The sequence below is a fragment of the Corvus brachyrhynchos genome, unplaced genomic scaffold (genome assembly GCF_000691975.1).
Source record: "Corvus brachyrhynchos isolate BGI_N302 unplaced genomic scaffold, ASM69197v1 scaffold115, whole genome shotgun sequence".
In the NCBI taxonomy this organism is placed as follows: domain Eukaryota; kingdom Metazoa; phylum Chordata; class Aves; order Passeriformes; family Corvidae; genus Corvus; species Corvus brachyrhynchos.
The window spans coordinates 4586807-4599797 of NW_008239553.1; the positions used below are offsets into that span (position 1 = coordinate 4586807).

The window sequence follows — 12991 nt, forward strand, 5'->3', positions numbered from 1 at the left end:
CGGCGGGGGCGCGGGACGGGCGGAGATAAACATCGCGTCGGCGGCTCTGCAAGGACGGCAGCAGTTCCCGTCGCTATTGCAGCATCCGCGTCCTGGCGGCAGCTATCCTTCAAATGTGCCGTCGCCGTTATTAACTGGTTCTTAGCTAGAATCAGGCTGCTTTTTGCGTGGGGGCGGAGAGTTTCGCCTGGCGAATTCAGGCCTGGAAGTCTTTGACACCAGTGGCCATCCAGATCTGATCGAGCGTACTTGCAGATCCGGGGCCTCTGGCAGGCTGTCTTGCTAAAAGGCTTGCTGAGGGAAGGTGAAGTCTGTTATGGTTTGAAAGCTGCCTGTAGCCCTTTGGGTTTCTCTTCCTTGAGGCAAGAACGTAAGGCCGACCCTCACGACTGAAGATTTTTTCCATAACATCTTAGCAAGATCTGCCATTTGTGTATACCATTACTGAGTTATGCAAGAAAAGAGGATGACTTCGTATATTACCAATAGAAAATATTATGGTTAGCTACAGCTAGTTTTGATATTGCATTAGGCCCTCATTTTCCCAAAAGCCCCCCTGAAAAAGCAGAAGATACTTTTTTTTTCTTTCTTTCATAATGTCAATAAGTAGGAAAGTAGCTTTGCTGTATCTGTATCTAACCATGGATTTTAAACTAAACGAGAATGCTGCTCTACGAGGTCACTTAGAAGGTTCATTAAGAGAACAAATAATGTGGTGGTGGTTGGGAGCAGGAAGGTGTTGAAGTTTTTTTCATTTTAATTCGAGTCCATTCACTTGGCCCTAGTGAAACAAAGCATCCTTGCAGACAGTCCATCAAAAACGTCATCTCAGAACCAAAAAGAAAGTGCAAATAAAATGTGAGGAACTACATGGAGAGGTGCAGAGTAAAACATGCTGTTACCTTGCCACTTTAGAAATGCATGGTTGATTTCACTTTGATTCTTGTGAGTAGCTTTTGTGAGGAAGGAAAGGATCTTAGGTGGAGCAAACTCCAGCATGGTTAAGAAATGCAGCCTATGACAGGGTAGATGTGTAAGAACCTCCGAGGGTAAGTATAGAATGGTGATTCCTAAAACGCTCTCCCAGCTTTGCCCCCTCCAGCTTTTGGGTTCCCAGAGCCAGAGGAAATGTCTGTAATGAGTGTAGCTTGCAAGGTTGCTCTTCAGTGAACTTTTCTGATACTTTGTTTAAGTGAATGTGCTTCTGCCACAGAGATCCTGTGGTAAAACGTTTCATTATTTTGTTTGTGAAGGAGTTACCTCTTGTCATTTCATAATGTTGCTTGATGTCTCCAGTTTTTGGATTCTGAGAAGCTGTGAGTAATTGTTCCTTGTTCCATCAGTTTTATCCCACTCAGTGCTTTATTATCTTTTAACAACTTTATGAATGTGATCTCTTACTGCAAAAAGTCATGGTCACCCTGTCTCAAATAAAGAAACACTGAACATGGGCATGGGGACTACCAGAAGTATGACATCAAGAGAAGTAGTTTAAAAGACTGGAAGTATTGAGCTTGTAAAAGAGTGTTTCAGTTGAGAAAGGGGCTCAGGTGTGAGGCGTCCACGAATGGAATGAAGGTGAGAGGTTGAAAAAACTGTTAGGAAGCAGGCTGGAAGTAGAGGGGAATACAAACATTTCTTCATTGCGCATTTTGAAACTTGTCACAGGGCACTATAGTGTATGAATTGACTCAAGAACTAACCTAGAGAAGTTAATGGATGATTGGTCAATTAACAGTTATTAAAAACAAAGGTCTGGACACTGTGTTACACCATTGTTACAGATGGGAAGGAAATGCACTAAACAGAAGGATCACACTGCTTCTGTAGTTGCCTGTAGTTTTTTAGAGCATTTCATGCTGCCAGGTACAAGTAAAACAAACTCCTGCCTGAACTGTATTTTGGCTACATGGTAGGAGTAGTTAGCATGCAGGAACACAAATGTAAAGAGCACAGACTACTCTGTTCCGTTGCTGCATTAATGCTTTTTCATGTGTATTAAGTTTCATGTTACGTGTTCTACAAAAGAACTTGTTCTTAACGTGCAGCCTGAGAACCTGTGTCTATAATGATGCGTGTTTTCATTGCTGGTTCGTGCTGGCTCATTCCTGCCTTTGCTGCTGACTGCACTGCATTGGCCCAGCTACAGAGTAAACTGGGTGGTGATGTGATTCAGCTGAAAGGCAACTGATTCTTTCCCTGGTTATTTTTCATCCAGATCTGTATCCCACTCCAGTCCAGATTCCGGCAACAGAGTTATCAACAGTTGTACAGAGTGCTTCAGGAGCATTGGCACTAAACTTTAAAATGCAGCTTGCATTAGAGGGCATTAATGCAGTGTACTGCTTTGTAAATTAGTATCTATTTTCACTATGGGAGAACTTTCATGTGGAGTAGGGGTGATGATATATGGAGTAGTTTGTGATGATATATGTGGCTCTGGGAAATTTAATGTAAATAAGGCAAAGAAAGTGTCCTGTGCTGTCACTGTTGCTGTTCAAAGTAGGATAAGCTGTTTTAAGCATTCTTTTTCACAACCATAGGAAAATTAAACTTAGAATTATCTTAGAATTCTGGTTTCCACTAGTATCCTAATAATGGTGACTTCTGTTTCACAAACACACAACAAAGACTTCAATTATTCTAAAGTTTCAGTCCTGTAGGCACAAAACCAGAAGCACATGTGTGATTCTAGTTGGAGCAGCTAGAGACTATTTTACGATTGCTGAAGTGTTTATTTCTATATTTCAACTGAAGGTTTCTGTGATTTTTTTTAATCTAGTTTCCCTTAACAGTTCTTCTGAGCACTGTGTTTCATCTCAGATTAAGTTAACTGCCTGAATAGATGCCAGAGATTCCAGGTTAAGTGAACTACCTGAATAGATGCCAGAGATACTTTAGCACCATATATGTTAACAAAAATTTGTGATCCACTGCAGTGGCGCAGTTACTGGGAAATGTGGTCTTTACTTCAAAGACAATATATGAGCATACAAAAGGCAGAAACTCCTTGAAAAGCTGGCCAAGTTCAGTGACAATGATCATATAATTTGTTGCACTAACATGATCCCAGTGTGTAAGAGCTGTTGCCCTTAGGGCAGCAGTTGGAGTGGTGCACATTTGAACAGACAGGAGCCGGAATAACAGTAAAAGCCAGGCAACAGAGGCAAATATTACCAAATTGGCATGGTTATATCAGTCTAAGAGAAAAATGTATTCCTTTTTAAGAAGCGTGTATAATATAGTTCACTTAAATAGTTGAAGAGAACGGGAGAAAAAAGTCGTTCCTTGTCTTGAGTATAACCCAGGATTTTTCCATTTATGTATTGTTCTTTCAGCATAAGGATGCTTACCAGGTGATCTTGGATGGTGTGAAAGGAGGTGCCAAGGAGAAGAGACTTGCAGCCCAGTTTATTCCTAAATTCTTCAAGCATTTTCCTGACCTAGCTGACTCAGCTATCAATGCCCAGTTGGACCTTTGCGAGGATGAAGATGTTTCTGTAAGAATAAGAACCTTGTAGCAAGTTGATACTTTGAATTTATATTTTGTTATTGTTTTCTCTTTTTGTTTAATGGACTGTGTCTTTTGGGAGGGGAGGGTTGTTCTTTGGAAAACATAAATATAATTGTATTCTTGCATTTAATTCATTGTGTGATGGTTTGGGAAGATGCATCAGTTTTCATTTATCTTTTTTTTGCTCCCACCATTGATTAAAGGAATAGCTCTGTAGAAAAAACTTACAGTTTCTTGAATAGCATTTACATATTTTCCTGTCAAAAACCACTCTGTGGTAATTGATTTTGATAAATTCTGCTGGGAGACAAAATCTTGTTTGCACCTGAGAACCACAGGGATATGATTCTGACTTAGTCTTGAAGAAGTCTTGAGATGCTTCATGCTGCTTCTGTGCTGTTGGTAGAAGCTGTACCTGTGAAGCATCTTAGTTTATGAGGTCTTAAGGGATTAGGACAGATCATTCAAGGATTTTTTTCAGTGCTGGGAACAAACCCTAGAGTTTATTCCTGCCATGTGCACAACTGTAGAACTATCCTTCCTGTTAGCAAATAAAACTCCTTAATAACACACATACTGGCCTTTATTTTGTTGATCATATAAATGATTTTGTGAACAGAGGTGCTGTTTGAATTTTATTTTTCTCCAGATCTAAGAAAAATATATTATTTTCTTCGTAAATACATCAAAATAGGGGGATTTGGGGTGTTATGTAATTAGTGGAATTTTTAAAATTTTTTAATCTCTACGTTATTGACAATTTTGACAGATCCGGCGACAAGCAATCAAGGAGTTGCCTCAGTTTGCCACTGGAGATAACCTTCCTCGGGTAGCAGACATACTGACCCAGCTTCTACAGTCAGGTAGAGACACATCCTGGCTGATCTCCTCATGGCACACCTACATATATATACAATTTGTGTTCTGTGCAACGTTTTCCATTTATTCATAATTTATCCCAGTGCTGTTCATGTCCTTCTTCTGTTCTTTTTCTCCTGCTTTCTATTTGCTGTACAGTTAGGCTGCTGCTTCTGCTGAAAGGTCACTAATTATTCTAATATAAACTGAAAATCTTTCTTTTAAATAAAACAGGTTTTTTTCATTCAAGTTCTCTGAAAGCATCTGTAGAAAAAGGCAAGGGGGGAGTCTTCCAGTTATGGACTGCAGAAAATTGCTTTCTGAAAAAGTTACTGAATTTCTGATCCAGGTTCCAGAACCTGAAAAAGCCTGAGGGAGTTTTGTTCCATATAGTGCATTTTTGGTACAAAATAAATATTTTGGGGCATGAATTCAGAATATAATATACATTTAATCTCAGTAAGTTACAGAGTGCTAAATATTAGGTGTTCAGACTTCTATTAAAACTGCATGGTTAAGTCTCTGGGATTCTCAGAAGATAGGTTATGGGTTGGGTTTTTTGAGGCATGCATTTCTCCATTTAGTTTGAGAAGGAAATAGTTCCTGCCACCTAGAAATACTGTAGATTAATTAAGAGTTTAAAAATAAATAACTATTTTACATTCATTTAGTGAAGGTCAGCTTGTTTATTAAAATAACTAATATATTGATTAATAACTTTCCTTCAAGTTTTAAGGTTTAAGTTTTGGTAGGGAGACTAAAGTGACAAATAGTTGGGGTTTTTTTGCTTCCAGCTTCCATAATCATGGCTTTGAACTTCCTCAATCTAATAGTTTTTTAAAATACAGGTTATGTTGTTTTTAGCTAAATGCTGAGGACGGAATACTTCTTGTGCAGTATTAGCAATCTTTGTTTTTCTTCTCTTACCTTTGCATTTTGAGGGTATGTATATTAATTTTTTTTTCTCTCTCCAGATGATTCTGCAGAATTCAATTTGGTTAACAATGCCTTGCTCAGTATATTTAAGATGGATGCTAAAGGTAAAGGACACATTTTTCTGTACATGGCTTTCATTAATACTTCCCAGTCTGTAGTAGGATGAGTAAAGGACCCAATTTTGTGTCTTCTTAGTACAGTGCAAAAGTGAGACCCACACTAATTGTTTGGTTTTGCAAACAATACTGAGCTTAGTAATTGTGGATCTGAATTATACAGACTAATAAAAGAGTGTGGATTTTTATGTCAAGATACATGAAAATTGTATTTATTCTTAAAAGTTAGTACAGCAGTTATTTCAAAATGTGTCATGGAATCTTAAAAGAGGAAACTTCTTTCTTCTGCATAAAAGGTCCAGGTCATAACTTCGAAAATAATTTGTGTTACCCGATTTATTCTCCATTCAGGGACTTTGGGAGGTTTATTCAGTCAAATTCTTCAGGGAGAGGATATTGTGAGAGAGAGAGCCATTAAGTTCCTTTCTACAAAACTGAAAACCTTACCTGAGGAAGTGATGACAAAGGAGGTGGAAGAGTTCATATTGACTGAATCAAAGAAGGTTAGTGTCTGATTTCAGTTCAAACTCAAGTATTGTTAAACCATCTCTTATCATTGGTGTTGCTTTGGAGGGCTGTTTGAGCATTGTACAAACGCAATCTTGTACTAACCTCTTCTGATACACTCCAAAGTTTGCAGCATGTTTTGTGGTATTGCTAAAGTCATGGCTCTTCTAATTTTGTAGGAATGACTTTGATTAGAATTGGACCCAATCATTCACATTGGGAAGGGTCTTTGAGAGATTGATCAACTCAGTGAATCATGCTCAGCTGAATTCTGATCAGACTTCTTGGTGCTTTTTCCAGTTGGGTTTTGAAAACCTCTAAGGAAGAAGAGTTCCTATATACTCTGGGCAACCAGCTTCAACGTTTAATTGTCCTCAACAGAATTGGTTCTTCCTCTATCCAGTTGAAACCTCCCATTTTAGTTTTGTGTCGTTGTTTCATTCTGGCCATGTCCACCTCATCAAAGAACCTGGCTGCTATGCTTGACTTGTTCTTAAGTGTTAGAAGATTAGTGTTAGTTTGCCACACCCACATACAGCTCTCTGCCTTTAGGCTGGAAAAGCCTGATTGCTTTAGGTTCTCCTCACAGGTGGTGTGCTGTAGACACAGATCAGCTTGTTGATTCGGCTTCCTAAAGCTTATCAACAACTTCTTCATACAGGAGAGCCCAACACTCGTGCAGTATTCCAGATTTGGTCAGATGAGGGTACAGCCAAGGACAGTCATCTGTCCCTTTGTTTCCCATAGTCTCTGCTCTTGTCACAGCCCGGAACACTGCTCATCACCCAAGGAATGCTGCTGTCACTTGTATTTAGCCTGCTGTCCCCAGAACCCTCAGTCTTCTCAGCAGAGCAGTTCCCCAGCCAGTCAGTCCCCTACATGTGCTGATGCAGGGAAATTAGTTTATCCCAGGTGCAGAACTTTGCATTTGTCTTTGTGGAATTTCATGAGATTTCCATGCATTCCCTAAACTGGGAAAGATGCAAAAAGTTTTTAAAAAAAAATAAGGAGTAGATATTTGTTTAACATTTATTTTGACTGAAGCATCTGATTTTTGTTAGATAGAAGTTTGTTCTTAAATTTAAAGTTACAAAAAACTGTTTCCCTTGTACAACTTGACGACAATTGCTTTAATTTGTAGGTACATTCAATTATACTGAATGTTTTCATGTGTTCCTTCAAACTTGTGTTTTTAAATAACTAAATTCTAAATTTAAGTGCTAAATATTTGCATACTTTACCTTTTCAAATCCAGTAGGATTGACTTGGAAGTTTTCAAACCAGCACCACAGAAATATGTTTTCTGTTTTTCTCTTAAGGTTCTGGAAGATGTGACAGGCGAGGAATTTGTTCTGTTCATGAAAATACTGTCTGGATTAAAAAGCTTACAGACAGTCAGTGGGAGGCAGCAACTGGTGGAGCTGGTAGCCGAACAGGCTGACCTGGAACAAACATTCAACCCATCAGATACGGACTGTGTGGACAGACTTCTGCAGTGCACTCGGCAGGCAGTGCCATTGTTCTCAGTACGTATTTATTTGCTTTGCTTGAGGAGTAGTCAGGAAAGTTAATGGCTGGAGCTTGGCTTTGGTGTTCCCAGTGATTATGTTTGTACCACCACAAATCAGTACTTCTCCACCTTTAATCTCTAATGTATCCAAACGTTAGAAAAACATTCTTAAAGCCTCCAAATGTAAAGATAGCTTGTGGTTTTCTCTTTTCAAACTGAAGATGTTACAGTGAATTATGACAAGATTCTCACATTATCTTGTATGAATTTGATTATTTCAAGTCTAGTGCCAGGCAATTGCAGCATTTAAAAGGCCTATTCTTGGGTTGCAAGCAATCTTTCAGCTGCTGTTGCAGACAGCCTCTGAATTTAGGCTACTTGCAAGAGAGTGTGTGTCTTAGGAGAAAGAGGGAAGTTTAATAAAGCTCTAAGGTACAGCTGTGAGGCAGGCGTTTATAAGGGTGGCAGGGTGATGGGAGAAGGACATTTAGCTCTTTCAGACTCAAGAGTAACATGAATAATGTGTGACGGTTTGTTTGTGGTTTTTTTTCAGAAAAATGTTCATTCCACAAAATTTGTTACTTACTTCTGTGAGCATGTTCTGCCAAACCTCAGCTCTTTGACTACTCTAGTGGAGGGTCTTGATATCCAGTTAGAGGTAAGCCAAAGCTAAAGTATCTTTCAGATAGTGAAAAATAACTATCCTAGATAAACCCAGCTATTTTTAAAATTGCAGGCTCTTTCCTTAAGTAGTTTTCATTTCTTGGCTTGTAGGAAAAGTAGCTGCACTAAAAGAAGTGTTTCATCTGTTGAGGCATGACTGAGCATTGCCTTTTAAAGCATGTGTTGTCTGTCCCAAGCTTTTGAAGTAAGGTAGAATAAGTAGATCAGTGTAATCATTTTTATATTACTCTCAATTTTTTTAAGCACATAGCATTTACTGAAATGATGGTTGCATAGTTTTTGCTAATTTAGCCTCCTAAGGGAGTGGCTTAATGGCTGTAATTTTGTTTACATTAATCAGTGCTGCAGTTTCAGTTAGATATCTGTGGCTCTCACTTGAAGGTGAGCAGTGCAGCAGATGTGGGAGATGAAGTTTTGTTTACTTGTTGACTAATGCTTGTTGGGATTAGACACACAAACCTGTGTTTCTCTTTACAGACAGGAAAAACAAATTAGGCATGTTCTTCCTTGTATTCCTTCCTGATGTTTGGGAGGTGTTTAGTTGTAATAGCTGTCCTCTACTGTGCCAGCCATAGTGATGTGATAATGGATTTTAGGTTGAATGTTAAGTTTGTGTACTTCCAGATAACACACAAAAACCTGGCTGTCCTTATGTGTAGGTTTTGAAGCTTCTTGCTGAAATGAGTTCATTTTGTGGTGATATGGAAAAGCTTGAATCAAATTTGAAGAAGCTATTTGATAAATTACTGGTAAGACTAATTCAATTTTTATTCATGTAAAACACTAAGAAATTAAGTTTTCATCAAAACTAGTTATTTTTATATATTCATCTCTTTATCCTTTTTCTAAAATGGCTGTTTCAGAGATAGTCCTATCCACTGATAGAAGTTTGAACATAATTTTGCAATTTAAAGCCTTTGTAGATAGAGAGCTGTTACCTGAATGTTTTTAATCCAGTAAACTCATGTGTGTTTCTTCTTTTTAAATTTCATAATCATGAGAGACTCATGTTGATCTCATTAAACGCTGTACCTGCACTGACAGTTCTAAGCAAATTCAGCACTATTTCAGAAGCATTGGTGCAGTACACTGTTGCTTCCTGTGGTAGTACTGCCACCATAGGATTTCCTCTGAGTCAGAGGCCTCAAGTCACAGAAGGATAGGCAAACCACCTGCACCAGGACATTATTCAGTAGTTCATCACATTCATACAGAGATGGGGGATACTTTTCAAACTGTCAGCACAGATAAACCGTCCAGTTCAAACACTGCAAATGAGCAGTCAATCAACATAAATGTGTCTCATGCATTTGTTTTCCTTTCTGTTCTTCAGGAGTATATGCCCCTTCCTCCAGAGGAAGCAGAAAATGGGGAAAATGCTGGCAATGAAGAGCCCAAGTTGCAATTCAGTTATGTGGAGTGTTTACTGTATAGCTTCCATCAGCTGGGTCGCAAACTTCCAGACTTCCTCACAGCCAAGCTGAATGCAGAGAAATTGAAAGACTTTAAAATCAGGTAATGATTTAGAGGCAAGTGTTAATGTTCTGTTACAAAGTGTTAGTGGAGTTCCCCAGGGCTCAGTACTGGGGCCTGTCCTGTTTAACATCTTTATCAATGGTTTGAATGATGAGATTCGGCTGCATCCCCAGTAAGTTTGTGGGCAACGCCAAGTTATGTGGGAGTGTTGATCAGCTGAAGGGTATGAAGGCTCTGCAGAGGGGTTTGGACAGGCTGAATCCATGGGCTGAGCTCAACTGCATGAAATTTAATAAGGTGGAGTGCTGGGTCCTGCAGCTGGGTCACAGCAACCCGCAGCCTTGGAGCGGAGTGGCTTGAGAGCATATCAGCAGAAAGAGGCTTGGGGGTGCTGGTTGACTGCCAGCTGGGTATGAACCAGCAGTGTGCCCAGGTGGCCAAGAAGGCCAATGGCATCCAGGCCTGTATCAAGAATAATGTGGCCAGCAGGACCAGGACAGTGATTGTCCCCCTGTACTCAGCACTGGTGAGGCCTCACATCGAGTGCTGTATCCAGTTTTGGGACCTTCACTTCAGAAGGGACACTGAGGTGCTGGAGTGTGTCCAGAGAAGGGCAGTGGAGCTGGGGAAGGAGTCTGTAGCCCAAGTCTGATGAGGAGTGGCTGAGGGAGTAGGGGGCATTTAGTCTGGTGAAAAGGAGGCTGAGGGGGGACCTCATTGCCCTCTACAACTGCCTGACTGAAGATTGTAGTGAGGTGGGGATCAGTCTCTTCTGCCATGTCTCAAGTGAAAGGACGAGGAAATGACCTTAAGTTGCACCAGGAAAGGGTCACATTAGATACTAGAAAAAAAACAATTTACTGAAAGAGTGGTTGGGCACTGGAATTAAGTTGCCCCAGGGAGGTAGTGGAATCACTGTCTCAGGAAGTATTCAACAGGCGTCTGGTGTGGCACTTGGGGGTGTGGTTTAGGTGTGACAGTTGGACTAGATGATCCTGAAGGTGTCTTCTAACCTTTATGATTCTCTGACTCTATGAAAGTGTGAATTATTGTCTGGATGCTAAAGAAGTACAAATCAGATTGATGGAAGGCTTATTTTGAGCATTTTTCCTAAAGGGGAAGAAACAGGATTACACCTTTCCTTTGCTTATGCTTTTATTTCTACAGGACTATGTAAATGTTACTAAGAGATTGCTTTTAAATGTTTTAGGCTACAGTATTTTGCTCGAGGGTTGCAGGTGTATATTCGACAGCTTCGTCTGGCACTTCAAGGGAAAACAGGAGAAGCTTTGAAAACAGAGGAGGTAAGAATTGTTTGGGAATCCTGATTTTTCTAATTGAGCTTACTGAAAGAACCATTGACACATTAATAGGCTGCAGTCAGTTTTAAGCATGCAAATAGATTAAGGGAATAATACTACTAACATTGCAAGGGCACATTACCTTATGCTACATTTTGCAAGTGAAGATGAGCTTCTAGTTTCAACTGTTAGCTGCTCTCTGCAGCCACACGTATTTGGTTTAATTGTGCTCTGTGCTTTGTTTTGAAGGGGAAATTGTCATGTGTTGAGCAAAAAAGAAAAAACCCAGTGGGGGCTACACTGGAATATTAAAAGCAACTAGTTAGTGTAAAACTGCAAGAACCTTAAAAGCAGCTGTGATGAAAACTCAGAACTGTACACTCCTTTCACTATCACTGTTACTATAGCAATTCACTAGGAAGGGCAGTCAGTTTAATGTTATGACTTCATGAAATGAGGTTAGCATAAAGCTACTAGATGCTCAGCAGTGTGTATTGTTTTTTACAGAACAAGATTAAAGTGGTTGCCTTGAAAATAACCAATAACATTAATGTTTTAATCAAGGTAAGTCCGCACATTATGAAGGAGTAAATTCCCACAGCAGAGTTAACCTCTGCCAAAGAAAGGAATAGATTTGAACCAAGTTGTATTGTGTTAGTTGGTGGCAGCCAGCCCAAGAGTTGGTGCTGCTTTACTGTTCCTGAAGAAAGGTGGACCTTGCTGATCCTGCAAGCAGCTCAGCTTTTGCTGCTACTGCTCTTGAGATAGGGTGTGGACACCCTTTCTTGCAGCACTGGTTGCCCCCAGGAAAAGACCACCTTGCTTCTTTAGGGGTCTCTGGATTTCCTTGTCATTTCCCTTTCCTGCAGTGTCAGTGAGGAATAAGGAATAGTTCAAAGAAGTGCAAAGAGATGTAAAGGAGGGAGGAGGCAAAGCAAGCTTCTATGCAGAACCTGTTTCTCCAAAAAGTGTAGAAGAGATGGGCTGCAAGAAAGAGACTTTCATCTGGAACCCATGAAACCATTCTGATTTCTTCTAGCCCCCTTTTCCTCTCTTTCTTCACTCTTACTTTCACTCACCACAATAAACCAAAAACTTGGCCCACCATATTGAGAAGCCTATCTTGTACCATCATAGGGATATCAGATGTCTTCCTGCAGGAGCCACTGTAGTTCATTGTAATAAGCTTGATGTGCACAGGGAAGGAGACAGCCTGTCCTTTCTCTGTAGATGCCCCATTCCTTGAAACATTCAAGGCTGGATTGGATGGGAGTCTGAGCAACATGATCTAGTGGAAGATGTCCCTGCTTATTGCAGGGTCATTGAAGTAGATGGTATTTAAACATCTCTTCCAAACCAAACTAGTCTATGATTCTGTATTTGGTCAGTGTAAGACTATTCTGCTAATATAAATTTTACTTGAATTTCCTAGTAAAGGCAGCTGGATAAGGCAGTAAGCTACTGCCTTCTCTCTCTGCCATGGGACTAAAGGATTTAAAATTACTGGAAAGCAGTGGTTATTCTGGAGTCTCCATAAGCAGCTAAAATTTTAAAACAGGAAATCAACAGGAATTTAACTGTAGAATAAACTGCCCAATTTTGCCTCCATAGGATCTCTTCCACATTCCTCCTTCTTACAAAAGTACAGTTACACTGTCCTGGAAACCAGTACAGAAGGCAGATGCAAGGTAAGAGTTCTTCTTGAAAAGAAAATAGCGGGGTTTATTTTGTAAACGGTAAAAACTAGCCTTCCAAGCTGTATCTGTACAATACAGACAGCACGTGAGCTAAAAGTTCCACATGAAAAATAACACCCATCCTGCGGCTGTAGAGAGATGATCTTAGTCTTGCTTTAGGGATATTAAAGACTGAATCAACTGGAGACTCGCTTACTTCTCTTTTGAGGTATTATTATTCAGGGCATCATCACTGGCTGCTGCTGGCTTCCAGTGGTTAATCTTTGTGGCTGAACTATTATTACTGTACTTGTCACCACAGGGGTGTAATGGTATGTTTTTGTTTTCTTCTGTCAGTCAAAAAAGAGCAAGTGAAGATACAACCTCAAGTTCACCCCCAAAGAAAGCTTCAG

The 12991-nt window shown here is 39.9% G+C and overlaps 1 protein-coding gene across 1 annotated transcript in view; it reads left to right on the top strand.

Moving 5' to 3' along the window:
- Positions 1–12991, top strand: part of API5 (apoptosis inhibitor 5) — an 18316-nt gene that overhangs the window by 1392 nt on the left and 3933 nt on the right. The window contains exons 2-14 of the mRNA XM_017741605.1: positions 146–245; positions 3259–3500; positions 4284–4377; positions 5347–5412; positions 5776–5927; positions 7251–7457; positions 7995–8099; positions 8785–8874; positions 9459–9640; positions 10812–10905; positions 11410–11466; positions 12514–12590; positions 12936–12988. Of these exons, the coding sequence (XP_017597094.1) occupies positions 146–245; positions 3259–3500; positions 4284–4377; positions 5347–5412; positions 5776–5927; positions 7251–7457; positions 7995–8099; positions 8785–8874; positions 9459–9640; positions 10812–10905; positions 11410–11466; positions 12514–12590; positions 12936–12988 (1519 nt within the window). The remainder of the gene's footprint in view (positions 1–145; positions 246–3258; positions 3501–4283; positions 4378–5346; positions 5413–5775; positions 5928–7250; positions 7458–7994; positions 8100–8784; positions 8875–9458; positions 9641–10811; positions 10906–11409; positions 11467–12513; positions 12591–12935; positions 12989–12991) is intronic.